General features: G+C 61.0%; 2 protein-coding genes and 1 non-coding gene across 6 annotated transcripts; all 3 read right to left on the bottom strand.

Annotated features, from left to right (window-relative positions):
• Positions 1 to 2,909: 2,909 nt before the first annotated feature.
• Positions 2,910 to 10,297, bottom strand: ZNF446 (zinc finger protein 446). Of its 2 annotated transcripts, XM_028478160.2 has the most exons (7): positions 10,150 to 10,297; positions 8,903 to 9,283; positions 8,626 to 8,827; positions 8,187 to 8,281; positions 6,959 to 7,043; positions 6,704 to 6,796; positions 2,910 to 6,574 (listed from the first exon to the last, which is right to left on the bottom strand). In XM_028478160.2, the coding sequence occupies exons 2-7, from the start codon at positions 9,242 to 9,244 to the stop codon at positions 6,192 to 6,194; spliced, it is 1,200 nt and encodes a 399-aa protein (XP_028333961.1). In that variant the 5' UTR covers positions 9,245 to 9,283; positions 10,150 to 10,297; the 3' UTR covers positions 2,910 to 6,191. The 2 variants fall into 2 exon arrangements, with proteins under 2 accessions (XP_028333961.1, XP_023972729.1); XM_024116961.3 differs by having other exon boundaries at positions 6,704 to 7,043.
• Positions 10,298 to 12,951: 2,654 nt separating this feature from the next.
• Positions 12,952 to 18,676, bottom strand: ZNF324 (zinc finger protein 324). 3 transcript variants are annotated; one of them, XM_028478140.1, is made up of 5 exons: positions 18,554 to 18,619; positions 18,085 to 18,175; positions 16,805 to 16,931; positions 16,366 to 16,482; positions 12,952 to 15,757 (listed from the first exon to the last, which is right to left on the bottom strand). In XM_028478140.1, exons 3-5 carry the CDS (start codon positions 16,923 to 16,925, stop codon positions 14,358 to 14,360), a joined length of 1,638 nt encoding a protein of 545 aa, XP_028333941.1. In that variant the 5' UTR covers positions 16,926 to 16,931; positions 18,085 to 18,175; positions 18,554 to 18,619; the 3' UTR covers positions 12,952 to 14,357. The 3 variants fall into 3 exon arrangements, with proteins under 3 accessions (XP_028333941.1, XP_028333939.1, XP_028333942.1); XM_028478138.2 differs by lacking the exon at positions 18,085 to 18,175 and having other exon boundaries at positions 18,554 to 18,676; XM_028478141.2 differs by lacking the exons at positions 18,085 to 18,175; positions 18,554 to 18,619 and adding an exon at positions 17,668 to 17,849.
• LOC112062482 (small nucleolar RNA SNORA30/SNORA37 family) lies at positions 17,827 to 17,957 on the bottom strand. The gene has a single exon (XR_002890750.1). It is a non-coding gene; the product is annotated as a small nucleolar RNA SNORA30/SNORA37 family (small nucleolar RNA).
• Positions 18,677 to 18,880: the final 204 nt, after the last annotated feature.

Here is an 18,880-nt window from a genome sequence, read left to right as displayed (position 1 = left end):
AGATCAGATGCATGAAGACGTGACCAACGGTGTGACCCACATAGTGCATTTACGAGAGGAGACCCACGTGAGCGGCTGTGGGGAGGAGGATGCAGCCTGCCTGGCATCCGTGGAGAAACAGTGCACCTGGGTTCTGCCTGCAGGATGGAGAAGACGGTAGAGAACGGGAGTCCAGGGCGTTCTAGCTGCCAGGGAGCCCTTCTGGAGGGAAGGCAGACAGGCGGGCCCCGCGTTTCCGGAAGACGTATCCATGAGAATTTAAAACTCCCATGGCCCAGGGCTTCCCTGGTGGCGCAGTGGTTGAGAGTCCGCCTGCCAATGCAGGGGACACGGGTTCGAGCCCTGGTCCGGGAAGATCCCACATGCAGCGGAGCAACTAAGCCCGCGCACCACAACTACTGAGCCCGCGTGCCGCAACTACTGAAGCCCGCGCGCCTAGAGCCCGCGCACCGCAACGAGAGAAGCCACCGCAGTGAGAAGCCCGCGCACCGCAACGAAGAGTAGCCCCCGCTCGAGCCCGCGCGCAGCAACGAAGACCCAACGCAGCCAAAAATAAATAAATAAAACAAAAAACAATTGTTAGTTTTTTAAGGAACCTCCACACTGTTCTCCATAGTGGCTGTATCAATTTACATTCCCACCAGCAGTGCAAGAGGGTTCCCTTTTCTCCACACCCTCTCCAGCATTTGTTGTCTGTAGATTTTTTTATGATGCCCATTCTGACTGGTGTGAGGTGATACCTCATTGTAGTTTTGATTTGCATTTCTCTAATAATTAGTGATATTGAGCAGCTTTTCATGTGCTTTTTGGCCATCTGTATGGCTTCTTTGGAGAAATGTCTAAGTCTTCTGCCCATTTTTTTGATTGGGTTGTTTGTTTTTTTAATATTGAGCTGCATGAGCTGTTCATATATTTTGGAGATTAATCCTTTGTCCGTGGATTCATTTGCAGAAATTTTCTCCCATTCTGAGGGTTGTCCTTTTGTCTTGTGTGTAGTTTCCTTTGCTGTGCAAAAGTTTTTAAGTTTCATTAGGTCCCATCTGTTTATTTTTGTTTTTATTTCCATGACTCTAGGAGGTGGATCCAAAAAGATCTTGCTGTGATTTATGTCAAAGGGTGTTCTTCGTATGTTTCCCTCTAAGAGTTTCATAGTGTCTGGCCTTACATTTAGGTCTCTAATCCATTTGGAGTTTATTTTTGTGTATGGTGTTAGGGAGTGTTCTAATTTCATGCTTTTACATGCAGCTGTCCAGGTTTCCCGGCACCACTTACTGAAGAGGCTGTCTTTTCTCCATTGTATATCCTCGCCTCCTTTGTCACAGATTAGTGACCATAAGTGCGTGGGGGGCCCGCTGTTTGCATCATCTTCTGTTCAACCAGCCCTAGGGCTACGGGGAGAGGCTGAACGCACAACACGTGTATATGAGCTCACAGCCTGCGGAGGAGAGCACCTCCCACCACACAGGGTCGCGTGCTCTTGGGTGGCCCCTGGCCCCTGCCGCAGGATGTGGCTGGCTCTCTGGCATAATTCTCCAGGCTTGGCAGGATCAGCCATTTGATGAGGAGGCCGCGTGATGTGGGGCTCGTACTGCGGGAGTAGCGGAGGGAGGGAGGGGGACTTGCTACCTGCCCTTGGGGCTCTCCTGGTTTCAGGTGTTAGGGAGGCACCCAGAATCGGGCTTTGCTTTTAGCCTTTCCCTACATCCACAGACGCTTCCACAGTCAGACGGACCCGCGTCAGATTTTGGCTCTGCCCATCACTGGGTCACCTCAAGTAGGCTGACCTCAGGAGCAGCGGCCGAGGAAGGAGAAGGGGCTGGAGGGAGACCCAGCTGAGGAGGAGAGGCGCTGGGGGGTGGGGGGTCGTGAGGATCAGAGGAGACTGGGGGCGGGGGGCGAGCAGCTGGAACTGGGCAGGAAGACACCTCGTGCAGCCTCAGCCCAGAGGCAGCTCAGGGGATGGCAGGGGTGAGGGGGTGCCACAGGAGGGGTGGCCTGGCCCGGTTTCTAACACGAAGAGGTAGATTCTGGAACCCGCCTTGCAGGCTTGACCATGCTGCTGAGCTGGCTGGGGCAAGCGGTCTAAGAAAAGCGATGGAAGGGACTTCCCTTGGTGGCACAGTGGTTAAGACTCTGCGCTCCCAATGCAGGGGGCCCGGGTTCGATCCCTGGTCAGGGAACTAGATCCCACATGCATGCTGCAACTAAGAGTTCGCATCCCGCAACTAAGGAGCCCACCTGATGCAACTAAGACCTGAGGCAACCAAACAAATAAATAAATGGAAAAAAAAAGACCGGGCACAGCCAAATAAAGAAGTATTTAACAACAACAACAAAAAAGCAACGGAAGATGAGGACGGTGATGGATCTGACTACGTGAAAATTCAAAAGTCAGATCAGATGCATGAAGACGTGACCAACGGTGTGACCCACATAGTGCATTTACGAGAGGAGACCCACGTGAGCGGCTGTGGGGAGGAGGATGCAGCCTGCCTGGCATCCGTGGAGAAACAGTGCACCTGGGTTCTGCCTGCAGGATGGAGAAGACGGTAGAGAACGGGAGTCCAGGGCGTTCTAGCTGCCAGGGAGCCCTTCTGGAGGGAAGGCAGACAGGCGGGCCCCGCGTTTCCGGAAGACGTATCCATGAGAATTTAAAACTCCCATGGCCCAGGGCTTCCCTGGTGGCGCAGTGGTTGAGAGTCCGCCTGCCAATGCAGGGGACACGGGTTCGAGCCCTGGTCCGGGAAGATCCCACATGCAGCGGAGCAACTAAGCCCGCGCACCACAACTACTGAGCCCGCGTGCCGCAACTACTGAAGCCCGCGCGCCTAGAGCCCGCGCACCGCAACGAGAGAAGCCACCGCAGTGAGAAGCCCGCGCACCGCAACGAAGAGTAGCCCCCGCTCGAGCCCGCGCGCAGCAACGAAGACCCAACGCAGCCAAAAATAAATAAATAAAACAAAAAACAATTGTTCTGGATGATCCGCGTGGGCCCAACGTCACCACGAGGACCCTCAGAGGTGGAAGGGGAGGCAGAGGACAGTGGCAGGGTGACGCCCTGTGGGAGAGAGCCGACTGGCCACCGCTGGCTCCGAAGGTGGGGAAGGGCCGTGAGCCCGGCCCACAGGCCATCGCTAGGGTGGAAAAGTCGAGCACACGGGATGGGTTCTCCCAGAGTTCAGAGAAGGAACTCAAGCCTGCTGCACCTGGAGCTTAGCTTAGTGACGTATGCCTGACTCCTGACCTCCAGAACTATAAAATAATGTTCTGTCTTAAGGCGAAAAGAAAAAGGAAAAAACAAGAACAGAAATCCCACGCTCCCGAAAACTCACCGCTCCCACTTTGGGGGGCTGTCTGTTTTGAGGAAACAGCTAGGTCGCATCTGGGGTGTCTGCTCAGGCGCGGCCACCACAGCCCTGGGTGCTGAGGGGGGCAGAAAGCAAGGAACTACCTGGGCTTGCTGGGAACTACCGTGCCGGCCCGAAAACGGGATTTCCACCCAGGCGTTTTAAATAACACAGGGAGCTGCGTGCGAAGAGCACGGTTCACAACGTACGGCAGCAGCTTCACAAGCCGTGTGACACAGACCCCCGCGGACGGACACTGAGAATAAGACAGCAGCCTCAGGGATCGCTGTTGCGATCTCCTTTGCCCTCTTGTATATTTCACATTTCTCTAAGTGAACATAAACTACTTTTAAATATGGAAAATTGCATTAGAAGATTGCCCGCCGCTCTCCCTCAGCACCTGGCGGTCCTGACGTTGGGCCCTCGGCTGGCCTGAGCGCTCGGGCCCCGCTCTGTCCTCTTCTGCCGCGTCCCCGGCATGGATGAAGCTTCCTGCTCGCCAGTCAGATTGTAACAGGGAAGCACCTTTGTATTCTATTACAAGTTAGTCACCGGAGGGATGTTGCCTACAAGCTTCAATATACACAGTGGCCCATTTCTGGGAGCCCTGCCTCCCAGGCATAATGGGCATTAAGCTAAAATACCTTTGTTCAGCTCCCAGGAAACCTCCTGACCAGGCCCCCCAGTGCACGACTGCAGGGAGAAGAAATGAACACACCCCCGCCCGGGGCTGATCTGAGCCAGGAAATGTTTGACTTTACTCCCTCCCCTTTCAGTATGAAAGAAACCTGAATTTTAACTCAGGCAAGATGGTTCTTTGGGGCACGAGTGCACCACCTTCTCGGTCTGCTGGCTTGCTTTCTTTTTTTGTAAAGCACTTTCTTTTTTAATTAATTAATTTTTGGCTGCATTGGGTCTTCGTTGCTGCACGCGGGCTTTCTCTCCAGTTGCGGCGGGCTTCTCACTGCGGTGGCTTCTCTTGCTGCGGAGCACAGGCTCTAGGCACGCGGGCTCAGTAGTTGCGGCTCTCGGGCTCTAGAGCGCAGGCTCAGTAGTTGTGGCGCACGGGCTTAGTTGCTCCGCGGCACGTGGGATCTTCCCGGACCAGGGCTCGAACCCGTGTCCCCTACGTTGGCAGGCGGATTCTTAACCACTGCGCCACCAGGGAAGTCCCGAGTCTGCTGGCTTTCTGAATAACGTCACTATTCCTCGCCTCAACAACTCGGCTCTCAATGTATTGGCCTGTGGTGCGGCCAGCAGTACAAGCTTGGACTCGGTAACAAGATCACCAGTGCCCAGGTCCATCTCCAGCCTGGCTCTGCTTCCCCAGGCCTGAGTGCGGTCGACAGGTCAAAGGTCCTCATAAGACTGGGGATGGAGGAGACGGGTCCTCCAGATGGACGCCTCTCCTTCCCAGTTTCAGGCTGCAGAAAGGACGCCCCACGCAGCCCAGGTGTCCACCCCACCTCCGCTAGTAACCATGGTCACAGCCACACTCAACACCCACCTGCCACCCCTGCATGAGCCCGAGGCTGCAGAGGGCTCCTTCTGTGGGTGCACCTGTCTCCCTGAAACCACTTCCCACGACAATGTCCCTTGTTTTCCGAGCAGGAAGGTGACAGAGAAGGGTGTGGAATAACAGTCCCCAAAGACATCCATGTCCTAATCCCTGGAACCTGTGAATGTTGTCTCACATGCAAAGGGATTTTGCAGATGAGATCAGGTGTGTGTAGGTAGGGCATGGATGAGATGTGACCCCGAGATGGGGAGATCATCATGGGTTACCAGGGGAGCCGTAGGTGTAACCCTGAGGGTCCTCACACGGGGGAGGCAGCATAAGACTTAACCATCCACCGCAGGCTTTGAAGATGGAGGAAGGGGCCGTCACCGAGGAACGCGGCGGCCTCTGCAAGCTAGAAGAAGCCTTCAAGTGGATTCCCCCCTTACAGCCTTCAGGAGGAACCAGCCATGCTGACACCCTGACTGGATCCAGTGAGACCCAATTCAGAGTCCTAAGAGAGTACGTTCTGTGTTGTTTCAAGCCACCGAGTTCGTTCGAGCAACAGTGGGAAAGTACTACAGTACACTGGCCCAAGTCCTGCATGCCCACAGATGGGCTGCCGTGGGCAGCGGGCAGCTGATACTCCGCCCTCCCGCTCTGTGACTCACTGAGCTGCCAGCATGCACGGCCTGAGTTACATCCGTTCTCAGACGCCATGCCTGTACATCCAGACTTGGAAAGAAGTTCCCTTAATGTCCGTTCAGGCTGGGACTCGACAGCTGGAAGGACAAGGCCAGGGAGTGATGTGTGTGGCCGAGGAACAGGTAAGCCGGACACCTACCCTGCTCGTGGGCAGGCGGCTCTGAAGCTCCAGCTGCCGGGCAGGAAGGGCAGGGGCTGCTGATCTGACCAGCAGAGACCAGAGACCAGGATTCTTACGCAGAAGCTTCTCCAGGATAAAACTGGAATTTGTTAAAAATCTAAAACGCACAGTGGACGGACTTTAGCCTTCCACCTGCCTGCAAACAGAAGCAGGCTGCGCCCTCCTGGGCTTTCTGCACCGGCCTGCACCGCGTCACAGGAAGGGGTTTGGAAGTCACCTGCCCGCCGCGGGTCCGGTGCGGCGGTGCACTGGAGCCCAGGCCTCTCTCCCTGAAATGTGGGGTGGGCGAGACAGGAGAGGAGGGCGCCGCGGCTTTGCGGGGAGACTGAGCGGGGACGGGGGAACCCTCCTGGGACTCTGACCTCTGCCCTGGGCGGCCTCCAGTTCTCCAGGCTGCGGCGGAGTGGAGTAGCAGGGCCGGGCTGGGCCCGGGGCCCCGGCGAGGCTGCCCCTCCAGCGCTCACGGGGCCTCGGGCCGGTGGCTCTTGCGGTGGATCACCAGCTGGGACTTCCAGTCGAAGCTGTGGCCGCAGTCGCCGCAGAAGTGGCGCCGCTGGCCGGCGTGGCCCTTGCGGTGGATGACCAGCTGCGACTTCCAGCTGAAGCTGCGGCCGCACTCCTCGCAGGCGTAGCTGCGCGGGCCCGGGAGCGCGCGCCGGGGCGGCCCCACCGGCTGCTTCTCGGCGCCCGGGCCGCCCGCGTGCGCGCGCCGGTGGATGACGAACACCGACTTCCAGTCGAAGGTGCGGCCGCACTGCGCGCACATGTAGGGCTTGCTCCGCGCGGGTGGCGGGGCCTCCGGGCAGCCGGGCCGGCCCTCTCGGGAGCTCTCGCTCTCACCTCCTGGCGGGGGGGGCAGAGGTGGCAGAGCCAGGTCGCCCGGTGACTCCGCCCGCAGCCCCCCAGGCGCGGGGCAGCCTGGGCTCCCCGCCCCCCGCCCCCGTCGCCCCCGGAGAGCGGGAGGCCACTCACCCGGGAGGAGGCTTCTCGCTCCCTCGGATCCGGTGCTCAGCGCCTCCGGCTCCGGCTCAGTGCGCGCCTCCGGCAGGGGGCACGGCAACCCTGCTGGGGTCGGGGGCCCATCAGGCGCCAGCCCTGGCACGGGGGCGTGAGGGGTTCGCACAAATGAGGGACAGGGGTGGGGGCCCCGGCGGGTGGCCAGGGTGCGGCTTGGGAAGCGCCGGGAGGCAAGGTGTGCGCAAGGACCCAGAGGAGAGGGGTCCTCACCCAGGGAGACCACCGTGCCGTACTTCTGCAGCATCGCGTCCCAGTACACCTCCTTCTGTGACGGGTCCAGGAGCCCCCACTCCTCCTGCAGGGACGCGGCCCATCACCCACAGAAGGCCCGTCTACCCCGCACCCCACCCGACCCATCCCACGGGCACAGCCTTGTTAAGCACCTGGGGAGCGGCAAGTAAACCACCCTCACCTGCCCGGGGGTGGGGCTAAAGGGGAAGCTGAGATGGGAACCTGTAAGTGCTGGGGATGCAGGGCCGGGAAGGGAGCTGCCTTCTGGCTCGCCTGGGGGATGCACCAGTCCCCCTCAGCTGCCCCCCCCCCCCCGCCATGTTCTGGCCGCACAGATGGAAGCTGAGGACCCATCAAGGAGGGGCCTTGAACAGTGTGTGCTGCACCGAGAGCAAAAGGCCAGGGGAATGCAGGGACCCCCAGGCACCTCTCCCAGGCCTTGGTTTCAAGGGTAATGGAGATCGTCCTTGGGGAAACGCCACGGGCCTCAGCATCCCTGGCTGTGGGGACCGGGCTGCAGGGAGGCAGGCGCCGCAGAGGGCCAGGCACAGCCTCCCGCTCAGGACATGGCTGGGCTGGCTCCCGGGTGCCGGCGGTTAAAGCAACCATGCCTTCAGGCTGTGGCTGGGTCCTGCGCGACTTCTCAGCGTGGAGCGGATTAGGAAGCGTCGCTGGGACAGGACAAGACCCCTGCTGCCCACACTCAGGAACCAAGACCTCTGGGTGGCAGGGGCTTCCGTGCCCAGCTGGTCGCAGCTGAGGGCTGGTTGGCCTTGGAGAAAAGCCCGGGCAGAGGGGGAGCTGCGGGCATTCCCTGAGAAGAGTGTCTCCACTCTGATCTCAGGTGTGCAGGGGAGGCCAGACTGCTGGGTGGCACTCAGGCTTTTCTGGTCATTCTGTCCCCTCCCCAGGTGCCAGCTCAGGACTGCTGGGAGCTGTCAACCCCCTGACTGGCTTCTCTGTAAGTGGGAAGCCAACCCCTGCCAGTTCCAGTCACTCCAAACCAGAATCCCTGTTACCTGAGGCCAAAATCCTTTCCAAGCACTGGTCTGTCCCCCTGGCCCCCAGGACCTGCAGGGAGTGCCCTGATACCAACTCCACTTTGGGGGAGCAAAGAGCACAAGAAGTGCTGGCCGAGGAGCCTGGACAACTGGCAGGACACTCTCCTCCCACTGTGGGCCTGCACCTGCCAGCAGGGGCTGCTCACCGGAATCCTGGGTGGCTGGAAGGGCACGGAGGTCGGTTCCTGTTGTTCAGCGGGCCCCTCATGGGACCGGGCTGGATGTGGGGGGCTGGACGGTGCTAGGAAGCAAGGCAGACAGGGGTCAGGGGCTCCCACGTGAGCCAGAGCAGGCGAGGAGCTGGCGTTGGCGTCGCAGCCTGGGCCCTCCTCGGCAGCAGGGAGGAGTCCTCTGTGTGTGCCAGGCACACAGCAAGCGGGCAGGCAGCCAGCCCTTCCCTCCGGCCTCCCGGGGACCCCGCTCTGCAGTCTGCAGTCCCTGCGGGTCCCGCTCCCAGGTGGGGACACCCGCACTCCCTCCAGGAGCCCCCAGCTCCAGCACAACCTCACCTGGGTTCCCCGCCCTAGCTGGGGACGTTCGCACTCTCTCAAGGAGGCCCCAGCCCTCGCGCACCCCCGCTCTCACCCGTCTCCTGCCCGTAGCCATCAGGCTCCTCCTTCACGCTGCAGCTGAGCTGGGCGTTCCCCTCCATCTGGGCATCCTTGGACCCCTCCCCAGAGGCTGCCCTTAGGGGCTCCACTGTCCCTGCAGGGTGGGAGCTCCCCACAGACTCCTCTGTCTTCTGTGTGGCTGGGAGTACCGCTTGCTTCAGGACATGTGCTGTAATCTGAGGGGGAGAGGCAAGTCATCGGGGAGCTAGTCTCACTCTGTCCCTCCAAGAAGCCAACACCACCACACTCACCCAGCCCAGCAGCCGCCCAGGGTCATGCTGCAGGCCCTCGACCAGGACAGTGGCCTCCTCAGGGCTGCCTGGCTGCTGGCCCCGCACCCAGGCCTGGATCTCAGGGGGGAGCGCGCCCAGGAACTGCTCCAGCACCAGCAGCTCCAGCATCTGCTCCTTGGAGTGCACCTCGGGCCGCAGCCACTGGCGGCAGAGTTCACGGAGCCGGGCCAGCGCCTCGCGGGGACCGGCCACCTTCTGGTAGCAGAAGCCCCGGAAGCGCTGGCGTGCTGCCTCAGGATCCTCCAGGGTGGCCTCGGGGTCCACAGAGGGCAGACTCGGGGGGCCCAGTGGGGATGGCATTGTTGTGCCGGGAGTCTTCTTGGAGCCACCAAGGGGGACCTGCAGGAAAGGAGGGGTCAGGGTGCCAGCCACAAGGCCACAGCCAGGGTAAGGCACTGTGCAGAGAGGCCCAGCCCAGGGGGCTGAGGCTGTGACAGAGCGGACCCTGGTGTGGGATGCTTGCGGCTGAATTGGGGAAAGCTTCACGGAGGGAGGGGCCACAGGAGCTGGAAATGAGAGCAGAGGGAAGCAACACTAGGAGGCGAGTTGCCAGTGGAGCTTCCAGGAAACTTCAGGGAACTGTCTGTCGGGAGATGATGCTGGAGCGCAGGCAAGAAGAGTTAGCACAGGCTTCCAGGGCCAGGCTGAGGAGCCCCGGCAGGTGCCCCCGCGGCGGAGAGAGCGGGTAGCCAGGGAGGCGGTGGGGCCGTGATCCAGGGTGAGAACTGGGGCCAGGCTGCCTGTTCCCACCATCTCCGGGACACGCTGACCCAAGAGGGGCACTCTGAGGGGCTGGCCTGCGCCATGGCTCGAGGCAGGGGCTGATGTGGACCCCGAGACACCGTGCTCGCTGACCGCGGAGAGCTGTGCATGACTCACACGGTATGGACCGTGCGTGTGAAATGCAGAAGCAAAGCAAAACCGAATCATGAGTTGTGTGGAGCGGTGGACGGGCAACTGTGTCCCGGCCCTGCAGAGGGTCTGGAGTGAAACACGCCCACTTTGGGGGTGGGGGGGGCCTGTCCGACAGGCTGGACTAGGCCTGACTCCTGGAGTCCGCCTTCCACAGAGGAAAGGAGGGCAGGTCTTCCCGAAGGAGAGGAACGGGGCTCCGGAAGGGAGGAGGGGCCCGGGAGAAGGCTCGGAGGTGGGGCACGTCGGGAGGTAGTGGAGAGGCCACGCCCACCCAGCCGGCCGGCGCTCACCTCGGCCACCCGAGGCCACTTCGGGTAAGTAGTCCCACGCGGTCCCGCGCGCCTCTCCCCGGACCCGGCGGTGAGCCCTTCGCGCGTTGCCCTGGCGACGCCGCCCTGGCCAATCACACGTCTGCTCCGAAGGCGGCGCCCCCTCCCTTCGGACTACATTTCCCATGAGCCTCAGCAAACAGAGAGAGGCGCGGCCTCCGCCCGTAGATGATCATTTTCGGAGGCCTCTCACGACTGAGAGGCGCCCCATCCCTCCGAGAGGAATCTGCAGAGTCGCAGGGTTTGGGGGACTCCCTCCCCTCCCCGGCAGCCGCTCTTCCTTTGTATCGCGCCCTAGGACTCACCAACGGCGGAGACAGAAGGGACCTTCGAATCCTGCGCATGTGCACAACAGGCCCGGCGCCTATTGGCAGGAGGTGACGGATGGGGAGGAGCGTAACCTTTCGGCCAATCAGGGTTGGCGCTCCGCCTAGGCTCCTCCCCCAGCGCCCTACCTGAGGCTTCTTTCTGGTCGCCCGGCGGATGCCTTGGTAACCCCTGGAGCATAACCAACCTGCTCCAGCTGTTTCCAAGACAACGGGCCGAGAGTTGCCCTGCCCTCCCCGGAGGCCGAAAGTCGCGGCCTGGGGGAGTGTTGTTTCGCCGAGACTCGCCTCCCGATGGTCCTAGGAGGAAGCAGGGTCCTACCGGGAAGGCTGGCCTAACCTATGGGCTTTCTCCGCCATCCCCGGGAATTTCTCCAGCGAGGATGGTGCTGGGGTCCTTCATTCGACCACTGCTGAGCGCCGTGCAGATATGCGGGGACAGCAGGCACCCATCTCCTGATCAAGAAACTGTTCCATGATTTATACCCTCAGAGTCTCAGACATGCCTTCAGCTAGATCAGTACTGCAAAGTGAGGTCTGGAGGTTTTTGTCCAGAATTATGGGACGTGTTCAGGCTTTTATTTACTTTGGAGACCAGAACTAGTAAGGGTGACCTTTATTTTTATATCAGTAGACGATGTTATTGTTTTTAAAATCTGACTGTGGGTCAGGGTGTTTTACTTTCACACATCAAATTGCTGAACCATGACTTATTTGTTCGATCCTAAGGTGCATCTGCCTGCCTGTTTTGGTTTCTTCTAATACCTAGGAATCCCTGGCTACCAGGGATTTGATTTTTTCTCTGGGACTGTTCGGATTCCCCAGAAAGGACTCTTCCACCATCTACCCTGTGGGAAGAGCTGGAGCTCTAACAGCTTCTCCAGGAGCTCCCACTCAGTTGTCTTTGTTTTGGGTCTCCCCTTCCAGGGGGCTGCTGGTTTTCAAGCCTTCTGGAATTCTGCAGCGTAAGCCTGATGGGATCGCCTTCCCCTTCCGCCAGCGCCAACTCAGTATCTGGCTTTCCCCAAATCAGTGACTGCTCTCCCACCCCCAACCACTTCTAGCTTCAGAATGCCGTTGCCTCCTCTTTTACCATCCTCATACTTGTGGGTTTGTGTTACAGTTAATTTAATTTTATTTATTTATTTATCTAGTGGCCGTGCCGCTTGCGGAATCCTAGCTCCCCAACCAGGGATCGAACCCGAGCCCCCTGCAGTGGAAGCGCAGAGTCCTAACCACTGGACCGCCAGGGAATTGTCAAGCGTTTGCTTTAAGTGCTCTCTGTGGTTTCAGTGGGCTTCTGGACCAAGTGAGATGCATGTGTTCAGTCCATCATCTTGACCCAGAAAGCGCACGGATACTTTTTATAGTCATGACCCGTTCACGGTTGAGTGGAAGGGTCAGCCTGGCAGGATGCGGCCCAACATGACCAAAAAGGTTTGGGGGAGGACAACTTAGGGGCCAAGGCGTGGGGGAAGGTGGGTGCTCATGGTTGCTGTTCCCATAGGAACAGGGCTGGAGCCTCTGACCACCCCGGGTGCTGGGAGGGTGGACTCGGGGAGGGTGGAGGAAAGGAGGGATAGTAGGGGCCAAGCACACAGGCAGGAAAGGCTCAGTGAAGCAGGGAGGAGGCTGGTGGGGAGACAGGATAGAGCTTCTGTCCAAGATGCAAAAAAGGTTGCAAGTGACTCTCTGGGCATCCACTTGATGTTCAACATTCCTTTGCTCCTGAATCCCATGGGCTCCCTACAATAGCCTTCTGTAAGCTCTGTGGGGTTCGTCTGCATCTCATAGCCATCCACACTGACCCTGAAGTGAGCTGCTCAAGAATCCCTCATGGGGGCCAGCCTGGGGGAAGATGAAATAGGGCAAGGCCAGGGCATGGACCAGGTCAGAGAGAGGATGGGCCCCAAGAGGGGCGGACAATGGCTCAGAGTACCTGCCCTTGAGGAGTCCTGGGGAGCCTGGCCCTGTGTGACTCTTCTCCCTACCCCCACGTCTCCTTTCCTTGCAGGAACTTGTGAGGTCTCAGGGGTGGAACCCTGCTGGCAGGTGGAGAGTTGGGGGTGTCACGTTTCTGCTCTTTGGTAATGGCAGATACCTGCGAGGTCTTTGAGGTGATTGAACTGGAGCACCCACTGGGATGGGGTCAACCATTCGGGTCTCCACATGTGCCCCCTGCCTCAGATTCCAGGGCCTGGATCCAGGAAGGCTCACGTCCCAACAGAGCCGCTGCTTAGGGAAGCCCCACCCTGTCCACGTCTCCTGGCTGCCAAGGGGACACAGACCTTCGGTGGGCCGCAGACAGGCTGCACCTCTACCCTGCGGCCTCTCAAGGGACCAGGGTTGAAGCCAAGTGCCCGCAGCTGTGCGATGCCGCGTTTGCATCGTGCGGGGATGAAACCGGTTTCAGGCTGCTACCACTCGCATGTTTTCAGAAAGAAACCTTTATTAGAGGGCCTCTCTGGACTCTGTCTTGTTAAAACCTTCTGAACCATGACCTGGAGGCTGAGGCTGTGGACCTACACAGTGCCGTGCAAGAATTTACAAGGTCCAACCATTCCAAGCTGTAAGTTCTAGTCTTTTTTTTACCCCCGGTAAAAACGCCATTAACTTCCCTGCGGGTGAGCCCCGAGGTGGAGGTGGGGCTGGTCTGTTGAAGGCCACAAGAGGCCAACCAGTCCCCCACCCAGCTTGTCTGCCTCGGTGTCCCCGCCCTGTGGGATGTGTCACACTGGGGAGGGGATCCTGGGAGGGCGCCACACACGGCCTTAGGTAATGGCACGCGCGTGGCCACCGGACCCCAGAGAACCAAGCAGCCCCATCTTGTCTCCTCTGCACCTGTTGTTATGGTCACCTCCAGTCAAGGCGGTGGGGATGGAAAGGCTCCTGTATCGCTGACTCCGGTAACGACAGGACACGGCCGAAGCTGAGGCTTGGACCACGCTCTGAATGCACCAGCACAGCTGGGGAACCGTCACTCTCAATCTCTGTCCTTCACCCGGGGACTTCCCGCCTCCACCCTCCTCCACCTCCTGAGGGCCCGCCAGGAGCAGGAAGCCAGGCAGGCTTCACCCAGCCCTCAGAGCTGGCAGGCTAAGTGTGAGGGTAAAGTGGTGAGCTCTCTGGATGCTGGGCCAGTGGCCCTGCTGTTGTGCAACTCACGTCCCCTCTCTGTGCCTCAGTCTCCTCATCTGAGAAGTGGGGATACCGGCCACAGCAGCCACCTCACAGAGCTGTCAGGAGAAACTGTGCAGCGCTCAGAACGGGGGCTGGTAGTCGGCACGTATCGGCCCTTATCAAGATGCTGCCTGTCAGGGTGCTGCAAATACCCTCTGCAGGGCTGAATCTTTTCTCTTCCCTAGAGGAGGGAGCTGAGGCTCAGAGCCCAGCCACTTGTCCGCAGCCAGTACCTGCCTCCCCCATGACTTCCTGTCTTCTGGGCCTGTTCCCAGGAAGCCCTGGATGAACCGAGGGCCGGCGGAAAACGCTGGGGGTGGGGGTGGAGAGGTTCCACACAGACCCTGCAGGTTCAGTGTAAACCTCAGAAAGTTCTCAGCACCACCTCCGCCCCGCCCCGCCCCGGCGCTTCCCGTTCGCGCGCACAGTCAAAATACGGGCGAACTGGCAGCACCGGGCCGGCCCCCCCGCGACCTTTGTGCAGCGTGACCGCTTGGGCTGGAGGAGCGAGCTGTGGCTGACAAGAGGCAAATCTTGTCACCACGTGCAGGGGGAACGGCAGCGCACGCGCAGAGCTTCTCCACAGCGTGGCTCTGCAGAGGGCGGGGCCCCGTACCCACGGAAGGGACCCACAACAAGCCGGGGAAGGTTGGGGCTGCGACCTCAAGGGGCAGCCGTCTTCGGAACCGTGGCTGGGCCCGAGGCGGCAGCGGGCCCGGCCTCCCTCCCCAGCGTGCCTTCAGACGATGCCCCCGAAGGAGGCCTGGCCTGCGGGAGCGGGCCGGCCCGGGGCCGCCGCGCTGGCTTCTCACCGGTGTGGAGCCTCTGGTGGTGGAAGAGGGCCGGGCGCTCGCGGAAGGCGCGGCCGCACTGCGCGCACGCGAAGGGCTTCTCGCCCGTGTGGATGCGGCGGTGGCTGAGCAGCACGGCGCCCTTGGCGAAGGCCTTGCCGCAGTCCGAGCAACGGAAAGGCCGCTCTCCCGTGTGCAGCAGCCGGTGCTGCCTGAGGTTGGAGCTGTGGCTGAAGGCGCGGCCGCACTGTGCGCAGGCGAAGGGCTTCTCGCCGGTGTGCACGCGCCGGTGCTTGAAGAGCGACGAGCCCTGGCTGAAGGCGGCCCCGCAGAGCGCGCAGGCGAAGGGCTTCTCGCCCGTGTGCGTGCGCTCGTGCTGGATCAGGTGCGAGTTGCGGCAGAAGCTGCGGCCGCAGCGCGTGCACGCGTAGGGCCGGCCCCCGGCGTGGATCTTGCGGTGCTGGCTGAGGTTGGAGCGGTGGCTGAAGGCCTTGCCGCACTCGGCGCAGCGGAAGGCCTTCTCGGCCGTGTGGATGCGCTGGTGCCTCACGAGCGAGGAGCTGTGCCGGAAGGCCTGGCCGCAGGCCGGGCAGGTGTAGGGCGTCTCCCCGCTGTGGATGCGCTGGTGCTGCGTCAGGTGCGACGTCTGGCTGAAGGCCTTGCCGCACTGCGCGCACTCGTACGGCCGTTCCCCGGTGTGGGTGCGCAGGTGCTTCAGCAAGTCCGAGCTCTTCACGAACACCTTGCTGCACGCCCTGCACTCGAAGGGCTTCTCCCCAGAGAGGAGGCCGGGGCCAGTGTGCAGGGCCTCGCCCAGTTCGGCCCAGGCCGGGGGCTCCGGGACAGCGAGCAGCCTCTGAGGCTCGCGCCAAGCCTCACCCGTTCCTCGGCCCCCCTGGGCCTCTGGGGCGCCCGGGAAGGCCTTCTCCGGGGCCTCGCGTGCGTACAGCTTCTGCCGCTCGGACGCCCTCGGCTGCGTGCCTGGAGTAGCGTGGCCTGCGAGGGCCTTCTCCCCGGGTGGGGCCCGCAGAGAAGAGGTCAGCCGCAGGCTGACGCTGGCCTCGCCGCTCTCCCAGTAGATCACAGACACCCCTGTGGGTTTCCTCTCCCGAGAGGGGGACACACCGCACCGACCCTCCAGGCTTTTCCCGCGCTCAGAGGCACCAGGGCTGGGGAGAACCCCAGTCGGTGCCAGAGGGGGGCCGTCCCGGAAGGCCCCTGGCAATGCTGCTTCTCCAGAAACATCTCTGTCCTCTGCCAGATGAGGGGAACCTGAAAGAGCAGAAACGGTGGGCGCCTGGGTCATCCCAGACAGGCCGCGTGGGTAGGCAAGGGGGCCCGCAGGACCGGGCGTGGAAGCTGGGGAGAGGAGCGGGGGCCAGACCCCCTTCCTGCACGGAGCCCGTCCCCAGAGCAATCCCCAGCTGGCTTTGCCCCTGACGCTCATGGCTACCTGATGCACAGATTTTACTCACCACCTCTGCTTACTGACCGCCTCTCCTCTAGCAGGGTCAGGCCCACAAAGGCAGGACCAGGAGCGATCTGGGCAAGGCTGTGTCCCCAGTGCCGCGAACGAGACTGGCCACGGCAAGTGCTCAGCGATGAACACGGGAACAAACGGCCCCACAGATGAGGTGGTGAGGGAAGACGGGCAGGGTCTGAGGCCACACAGCCTGGCTGAGGGTGGGATTCTGAGCAGGTCTCACCACGGCCTGGGGGTGGCCCTTCAAGGCCAGCCAAAGCCGGAGCCTCCAGAAGAGGCTGATGGTGAAAGGAGTCGGTTGGGTGGGAAGCCGGAGAGGACGGGGTCCAGGAGGGAAGGTGAACAGAAGCTTGGCCATAGGTTGGCCCCAAGCCCACACCCCTGAGCCCCCACTCACCAGGGCTCGGCCTCCTCTGGGCATTCCTGGCCAGGGTCACATCTGTCCCGTTGAGAACCCAGGGCTCCTCGCCACACTCGAGCTGGATGACCACGCGGGGTCGGGAGACAGAGAGACCTGTGAGAGAAGACAAGCAAGTGAGGGGGTCAACCCTGGCAGATGGCAGGAGTCAGGGCTTCGTGGGCCACGGACGGCATCATCTGTGGAGGATACCCCAGGTCGCATCACAGGGCAGGGCTCTCGGAGCAGCTCGATGATTCCTGTGAGGAGAACCGTGTTGGCAGCACCAGAAGGGGACTGAGCACAGAGGCACCACAGCTAACAGGGACACTCAGCCAGAGGACGTGTGGCTGCTCACAGGCCGCCGGGTGGTAACAGGTCAGTGCTGGCAGCCTAGCCTGGCAACAAATGAGCTCCCCATGGAGGACCCAGGGCTTACCCAGCGAGGCCAGGAGGGTGAAGTTCTCCAGCATCACACGGCGGTACAGAGCCCTCTGGGCTGCATCCAGGAGCGCCCACTCCTCCCGGGAGAAGTACACAGCCACGTCTTCAAAGGCCATCAGGCCCTAAGAGAGTTGGAAGACGGACATGATCTAAGCTATAGCTGTGTGAACCGAGACCCAGCTCCCTGCCCCAAAGGCTACCTCCGCTCATGTCCCTCAGATGCTCACCCTCCTCCCCCAGGGCTCTGCAGATGGGACTTCCCTCACCTGTCTGGACCCCTCCCCTCCACCTTCCCCATCTAGGCTGTAGATGCCTCTTTAACCCCACCTGGCCACTCTACACAAGGCAGCCAGAGGAAGCCCCTGGCTTTCTGCTGGCTGCCACACCAAGGTCAGCCCCTGGCGTCCACTCATTCTCCAGCCTTTGCACAAGCTGAGCCTCCCCAAGGGTGCCCTCATTGCTCTTGCATAAGTAACTGTACAAGTCCCAGCTGCAGAGCCCCCAGGACGTGCCCATCCCTGTAGGGATACCCTCTCCTGCTGAACCTGCCTGACATTTCAAGGCTGCTCTTTGAACCTGAAGGACTGGCTGATCCCCTCCAGTTGCCACAGGGGTGGCCCCAAGGATCTGGTGGGCACACAAGAAGCCATAGTCCCTCCTTCCTCCATAGCCAGGCCCCCTCTACTTCCTCCTCACTTGGCTGCCACCTTCCTTTCCCTCAGCCACCTGCCAGACTTCCCCTGAGAGCCCCAGGGACTGCCAGCCATTCCTCATCTCCCTAGAGCCCTAAGTGCCCATGCCTATCCCTGGCTGAGTCTGTGAGATGCCCTCTTCCTAAGTTTGATTCCCAGGCTCTACCTCACTCGGAACATCAGGACTCTGTCCTTGGACATCTGCAATTCCAGGTCCATGTGACACCTCCACTCTGAGACAGCACAGACTCTTCCCAATTTCCTCCTGAAACCTACTTTCCCTTCAAGTTCCTAAATTTGTCTACAGCAGCTCCGTTCTTTTTTTCTCTGTCCCATTGACTGCCAGTTGCCACTGGCACAGTCCCAGGGCAAGGATACAATCAAGGGTTTTCAATTTCAGCACCAGCTACCAAATCCTGGCCCCACTGCCTGGGGGAGGACCTGTGAAAGTGCTAGGCAGCTCCATTCTTTTGGGTGCCCCGGCGGAAAACCTTAGAATGGCCCTTCACGCAGGACGACACTCCCACACACCCCGCACTTGATGCATTAGCAGATCCATCCAGAATCCAACGGCTTTTCGCACCTGCACTGCCCGGACTGTGGCAGTAGCCTCCTCCCTGCACACCGCCACGCCCCTCTGCTTGTGTTCTCCACTCAACAATAGGTGGAATACCCTAAAAAATCGTTAACTTAAAGCATGTCCAGTCTCCCGGTACCCTCGGGATAGTCTTAAACCCTCGGCCTGCCCTTTCAGACATACATATCTTCTCCCCGCCGAGCAGCTCAGTTCCGGAAGCGCCTACACTCAGGCTTCCCTCCCAGCTTTTGCAGACGGGGGACCCTCCCCCTGGAACTTCCTTCCACACCTCACCCCCTTAGCTGCCAGAAGTGGGGATCCCACGCATGCACTCCCAACCGGCCGGGACAGCAGGGCCTAGGACGAAGCGCGAAGGGAAGACAAGACGTCTAGGTAAAGTGCCTCCCTCGATCGGGGCTCGGGTCCATGGAGGAGGCAGCCGGGTGGGTGGGGGCCTGGGGTTCCCGCTACTCACCTGCGCCGGGTCTGTCTGCGCCGCCGCCATCGGAACCTGCAGAAAGGTGCGGGCGCTCAGGCTCCGGGCCTCTCTCCCAGTCCGTCAAGGGCGCCGCGTCGGGACGGCGTGGAGGCCGGAGAGCACGTGGCTCGGGGGGGCGCCCACGCCGCACCCCGGGAAACTGAGGCCGGGGACTGGCCGTGGGCCCCCGGGCTCTGCTGCCCGTGCCTCAGATCTTCGCCCGCACGTCCTTGCTGCCCGCACCTCGGGTCTCCAGACCCTTCCGCAAAACTGGCCCCGACCCGGCGCTCTCCGGCCGTCACCGGCGTGGCCCGACGCCGGCAG

The sequence above is a fragment of the Physeter macrocephalus genome, chromosome 17, assembly GCF_002837175.3.
Source record: "Physeter macrocephalus isolate SW-GA chromosome 17, ASM283717v5, whole genome shotgun sequence".
In the NCBI taxonomy this organism is placed as follows: Eukaryota; Metazoa; Chordata; class Mammalia; order Artiodactyla; family Physeteridae; genus Physeter; species Physeter macrocephalus.
Note: the sequence above shows the minus strand (reverse complement) of the source record. Positions and strands in the feature narration are given on the sequence as shown.